Genomic DNA, 6,016 nt, shown 5'->3' on the forward strand with positions numbered 1-6,016 from the left:
AATTTCAAGGGTGAGAAGGACTGAAACCATATCAATGATTACAGAATAATTTTCCGAGGAGATAGCATGAGGGCTGCAATCTGAATGATCCCACACAGTCTCTGGTGCAGAAGAAACACAGTGGCAAGAGTATTCCAGAAAGAAACAACAGAAACAATAGCAAGTTCCTAAGACCACAATGATCTTGGCATGTTCAAGACACAGAAGTAAGGCCCCTTACAAAAGTGGCATAGTGACTGAAGAGAGGGGTTTTACAAGGCAAGGTGGACAGGCAGGGCATATAGGGAGGGTCTTGGAGACTGTGGTGAGGAACTTAGATTTTATTCCGAATTCAGTGGAAAGCCACTGGATAGTTTTAAGTAGCAAAATGGTTTACTCTGACCTCCATGGTCAGAATCTCTGATAAGATCAAGTAAAGGGGAAGAGTCTTTGGTAACACTATAATACTAATTTTTTTTTTTTTTAAAGAGAGACAGGAGGTATTTAGCTTTAGAAAGGTTTTCCATAGTGGAGGCAAACAAACACCTCAAACTCAGCATGTCTTAAAGCAATGACAACTGTTCCATTAGTGCCTCTCAGTCATTAGTGAATGTAAGACATGTCCTAATATCAGAAATTTATAACCAATAAATGTGTGTTTTAGAAGTGAAGAAACATGATATTAAATTGAAACTATTCACACTATTATGGCAAGAAACAATCAGCTTGGACCCATTATTAATCACAAAGGGCGATGGAGGGGATCCTGAGGTCAAACTCAGCTTCACTCCAGCCACTCTGACATGAGGAACCTCCACACAGAGGAACATGTATACCCACAGCAGGTGTTGCCAGGGCTGCAGAGATGACAGGTGGGAAACAGCTCACCCCTGTTCCTGGCCACACTCCACCACGGCCTCTTCAAACTCTGCTGGCACCGGCCACTCATCCTCTACAAATCCTCAGATGAGGAGCAACCAGAACAGTTGCTGGGTCCTACATACGTCTCTCTGGGACTCCCTCACCACACTCCCCTCTGAGTTAACCGGGGCACCCCAATGGGCTGGCAGTGTTTGCAGCTCAGCACATACGCAGTTCAGGACTGAAAAGGCGATTTTCTCTTCTTCCTGGTACCCCAAACTTATCTGAGGAATTCACCTATCTCCACAAATACTATAATCCCTGGAAGACTGACACCTTGCCCTCTCACCCACCCTTCACTGGCCCCTCCTATCTGGACGACAGGTGGAGTGAGATAGGGAGGTGGTTGCTATGAAGGCCTGAATTGCCACTTTCTCATCACCATTAGACTCAAGAGATCTGGCCCTGTATCTTCGATGCTCTCTCTAGGGTGTGGGGACTTGAAGTTTCATTGTCTTCAATGTGGGACCCAGGAAAGCAGCATCACCAACATCCTGCTTTTTAAGTTTGGGTGCAAAGGAAACCCTTTCATAATATGCTAATTTCCCAGACTTTGCTTTTATTTATCGGACAAAATCCAGATCCTTTATGAGAAGAGTGTGCTTGGTTTACACACAAATTCATTTTCTATGGACTCCTGTCAAATCACACCACTTTATAACAAGTTTCTGCAGTAGAGTTCAACATTCCTGGGTTATATTAACTGTCAAATATAACCTGCCACTATGACCTTTGGTAGCAATTGATCATGAACACACTTGAGCCTGGAAGACTCCCTTTTCCACTGCTGAGTCCACACCAGGTGGGTGCTGGAAGTTTTATTTTCTGAGCTTGTCTGTCCTTTCCTACACCTGTACCCTGGGTCCCAGCTTTATCCTGAGCTGCCTCTTGCAGTGGAGCCCCTTCTGCTGTTCCATTCACCCCGCATCTCACATTCTTCAACCCAATCTTTTTTCTAAATATTGATTATCCTTCACAGCAAATGTTAGCACATTATTGTGCAGGGGGAAAAAAACAACATTTCCCAGCAAGTTTGAGACTGAAAATGGACAGAAAAACCAACTTGCTGCATCGCTGAAAGCTGCCAGGTTCCACAATCTGGGAAACTTAGATGTGTGTGAAAAATAACCATCATGTTCTGGAAAGTCTGTCCTGAAAAAGAGGAATTTCCCAAATCTCAGCATTTGCTTCAACCCCCACTTCCCATTCGTCCCACTAGCAAAGCATTAGTATATATAGCACCAGGCCCATCTCCCAGGAAGGCGGCACACGCAGCCCAGCTTCAGCAGAGTCTCAGCAGGACCCAGCAGCCAAGGTGAGGCGCTGGGCTTTCCAACACTTTCCCTCTTGGGAGGTGCTCTTTCACCAGCAGCTTTCTTGTGCTGCAGCCCAGCTCTCTCTGCCTTTCCTGAACCTACTGTGCTGACAACTAGAATTCATGAAATGTGAATACTTTTGGGGTAGAGATTTTGTCGTGTGCTCTTCTGTGTGAGGCAGTGATGGTAGAGCAGGTACCTTTGCGTTTCAGGGCTGATAGGGGATGACAGAAATTGAAGTTATTTTGTAGCAGTTAGTAATCAACCTTTTTCATCTCGTGGCACACATAAACTGATTACTAAAATTCTGCAGCACAGTAACAAATATATTTTTTGCCAGTCTGACAAAAAATTAGGTATAATTTTGATTCATTCATACCAGATGACTTGTTGTGTTGGCTGTTGTCTTTTTTTAAAGTTTGACAGTCTAAGGGAAAAGAGGTCAGTGCCCCTTCTAAATAGTCAGACAGTGCATATTTAAAAATCCTTCTGGCACACTAGTTAAAAATTACTGGCTTATACATTGTGCTCTCCTATAAAGGAAATCATTGTGACTTTAATGAGACGGATGAAAATGTAGAACTGCATTCTCTGAAATACAATCTATCCATTGGTATAGGTGTATGGATAGATAGATATTGATATAAAATATAAAATTGAGTAGAATTTATTTTTGGAATGCTAAGAGACAGAACTGTCTCATGCCTGGTTGTGTCTGCTTGACTGCCTCAGGATGAAGCTGTCCACCATCATCATTTTCTGCTCCCTGATCCTGGGCATCAGCAGCCAAAGATGGGGAGCGTTCCTCAGGGAAGCTGGTCAAGGTAAGGACCACAGCGTGGGTTTTGGGGAGACTGCATCAGACCTGCACCCAGGTTTCACTTGAGCAGAGGCCACATTCTCACAAGGAAAGGTCACAGGTAGGTAGAAAGAGAATACTGTTTTCATGGTAGGTGTTCCCTAGGATTTTCTGGACAGCTGTGCACTCTTGTGGGAATCCCAGGGTGGAGGGCACATCAAGTTTGGGCCTCAACTTTCAGTAAGAGTGATGAACAGATCCGGAGTTCAGAAGTGAGTCCCCAAGTATAAATTGCGCTCTGCTGCTCCCTAATGGAAACCCGGGACAGTTCATTTCTTCATCTCAGACATGAAGCGGATGTTTTCAAAGGTGTGGGGAGTAGTCACACTCCCCAACCACTTAGTTATCACAACCAAGATTAACGGAGCTTTCAATACGTGCTAGGCACCATTGTAAATGTTTTTCATGTGCAGATAAACTCGTTTGCATCCTCTTGTTTTCATTCTTCAGTCCTGCGATGTTAGGTACCATTATCTCTTATCAGAGAAGCTGAGGCGCAGATCCAGATACCAAACACAGTCACCAAGTGGAGAAGTATTTAACCTAGGTCGTTGAGATCCCCGGACCTTGTTATTAACCATGGTACCAGACTGTCTCCCAGACAAGGCTGCACATGGAAAAGCAAGGGATTGGGGAGCACTTATTCTGCGCTTTATCTGAGCAAATTGCTAACGGTGGGGATGTGGTGCCTTTGAAAGGCAAATCTACAGAGCTCCTCTCCCTACAAGAAAAGGCATGCTGAATTACCTGATGATGTTTCTGCTGAGGCTGAGATCTGGCCAGGAAACCAATAGCAAAGGAGATATACCTCTGTAGCCATAGTAAAGAGGCAAGATTTTGTTCATTTCACAGAATTATTTTGCATTTTTTTCCTGTGACAATCTCTGAGTAATTGTCTTAAGAGTTTCCTGTTAATTCAGCCTAAATTCTCATAGAGCCAGCTAAAAATATATTTTCATCTCTAAGGTCAGTGTTTTTGAAAGGGTTGTTCTATGACTACTTGCATGAGAATCATATCAGGTCTGAGGTGCTTTGTGAAATGCAGATAACTGGGTCCACGTAATCACAACTGTGAGGGCTGGGCATAAAATCTAGCCTTTACTAAGCACCCAGTTGATGTTGTGCACACTAAAGTTTGAGACCCATTGTCTTTGATTTGCTGCTCGTAAGTGACAAAATATGCCAGACATTTAGGAAACATTTGCTATGCGAGTCCAGACTACAAGGATCTATTTATATCAATGTATAGAAGTACAGTAAGAATGTCATAACTCTCAACAAAACTATCTTTTCTAATGCCAAAATGACATATGAAATGAATATCAGTTATCTCATGGAGTAATTAACTATGTTAACCATGATTATAACTCTACATTAGATTTTTCTCTTTTCCTTATAAGTTATTACATTTTTTGCCCTTTAGTTTTAGCTGATCAAATTCATTCTATGACTCCCTGTTCATCTTACTTGATTCTTTTACTTCCTTCAGCCCCCTTCTTCGTGAAATACAAAGAAGTAAAGTAATAGAATATTGTCCTCCTACCACGTTCTTGACATTAGACAGCATTTTCCCAGTTCTTCTGCGTAACCACTCTGAGGGAAGCAATTTTCCCCCATTTTATTGGAAGGACATTGAACTTTAGAGCTGGTGGACCACTTGCCCTGGTTCTGCATCTATTTCCCCATTTGTATAAAGTCTCATAGGGAACTCACTTTTACTACATGCTGATTGAACTCTGACAGTTGCCCAGGTGCCAAATGTGCCCATTCCGATGTACTCAGGATGAGTTGTCCTTACTTTGCCCATGAGGATGAATGTCTCCCATTGACTGGGTTGGGAGCAGTGTGCTTCTGAACCTCCCTCAGCATCACCTTTGTTCTCACACCTCAGTCAGGGGGTTCCCTGCATCTTTCCAGGTACAGGTTCTCTGAACAACCAAGTATCCCTTAAAGACCATCTCACCTCTTCTTTACATGATCATACACAGCCAAAAACAAAGTAGCAACAGAACTTAGAATGGAGTCAAACAGAATAAAATTGCATAAAGTATGATTTTCATTACATTAACCTAAAGAAGTAAAAAAATGGTTATTTAATGACAATAATCTCCAAGGTATTTTTGATGGTTGAAATTCTGGAATTAGTGGGAGGGAATTTTTTATTCCTCTGTTTTGCCAAGACGTGATCACCTCCATCTCACATTTTCTTTCCTCCCCAGGAGCTAGAGACATGTGGAGGGCCTACTCTGACATGAGAGAAGCCAATTACAAAAATTCAGACAAATACTTCCACACCCAGGGGAACTATGATGCTGCACAGAGGGGGTCAGGGGGTGCCTGGGCTGCTAAAGTGATCAGGTAACAGGGCCCCTGGGGATGCAGGATGGGTGAGCTGAGCTTGGTTGCTTTGTACAGAAATTTCCTGTGGAGACTATGTGGTCTCTCCTCCTCTTGACTCCCCTGCCTTTCTATGCCTAGTGTGGGCTCTGATAGAGCCGGAGAAGGCAATTGGATGGGTGATTCCCATCTTCTGCTATGGGTTTTGTCCACCCAGCATGTGAGGGTCAGCCTGGGCAGTGTTGCTGTGCCCAGGCAAGGTCAGTGTTAGGCCATCTTTCCTGGCTCCTCTCACAGTTATTCATCTCTTGGATAAGGCAGAGCTAGGAGGGTGGGGCTGTTTCTTATCAGCCCCTGATTCACCTCCTACCTGTCTTCTCCATTCCAGCGATCTCAGAGAGGATTCCTTGAGAGTCACTGACCTGTTTAAGTATGGAGACAGTGGCCACGGAGTGGAGGACTCGAGGACCGACCAGAGAGCCAACGAACATGGCCAGAGTGGCAAAGACCCCAATTTCTTCAGACCTCCTGGCCTGCCTGACAAGTACTGAGCTTCTTCACTTTCCTTCAGGAGCTGGGGCTGTGAGCCCCCGAGGGCAGGGAC

At 44.0% G+C, this 6,016-nt stretch overlaps 1 protein-coding gene across 1 annotated transcript; it reads left to right on the top strand.

Annotated features, from left to right (window-relative positions):
* Positions 1 to 2,168: 2,168 nt before the first annotated feature.
* LOC150018110 (serum amyloid A-2 protein-like) lies at positions 2,169 to 6,016 on the top strand. The gene is made up of 4 exons (XM_090263430.1): positions 2,169 to 2,215; positions 2,949 to 3,040; positions 5,295 to 5,433; positions 5,801 to 6,016. The coding sequence occupies exons 2-4, from the start codon at positions 2,950 to 2,952 to the stop codon at positions 5,961 to 5,963; spliced, it is 393 nt and encodes a 130-aa protein (XP_090119556.1). The 5' UTR covers positions 2,169 to 2,215; position 2,949; the 3' UTR covers positions 5,964 to 6,016.

This window comes from Furipterus horrens, unplaced genomic scaffold (genome assembly GCF_987537825.1).
Source record: "Furipterus horrens unplaced genomic scaffold, mFurHor1.1.pri manual_scaffold_2, whole genome shotgun sequence".
In the NCBI taxonomy this organism is placed as follows: domain Eukaryota; kingdom Metazoa; phylum Chordata; class Mammalia; order Chiroptera; family Furipteridae; genus Furipterus; species Furipterus horrens.

What these genes read in the sequence shown, in the direction of transcription:
- LOC150018110 (XM_090263430.1), top strand. Translation starts at nt 2,950, where the DNA reads ATGAAGCTGTCCACCATCATCATTTTCTGCTCCCTGATCCTGGGCATC. An exon ending in CCTCAGGGAAGCTGGTCAAG is followed by an intron (nt 3,041 to 5,294) that starts GTAAGGACCACA and finishes TTTCCTCCCCAG; the next exon opens with GAGCTAGAGACATGTGGAGG. An exon ending in TGGGCTGCTAAAGTGATCAG is followed by an intron (nt 5,434 to 5,800) that starts GTAACAGGGCCC and finishes TCTCCATTCCAG; the next exon opens with CGATCTCAGAGAGGATTCCT.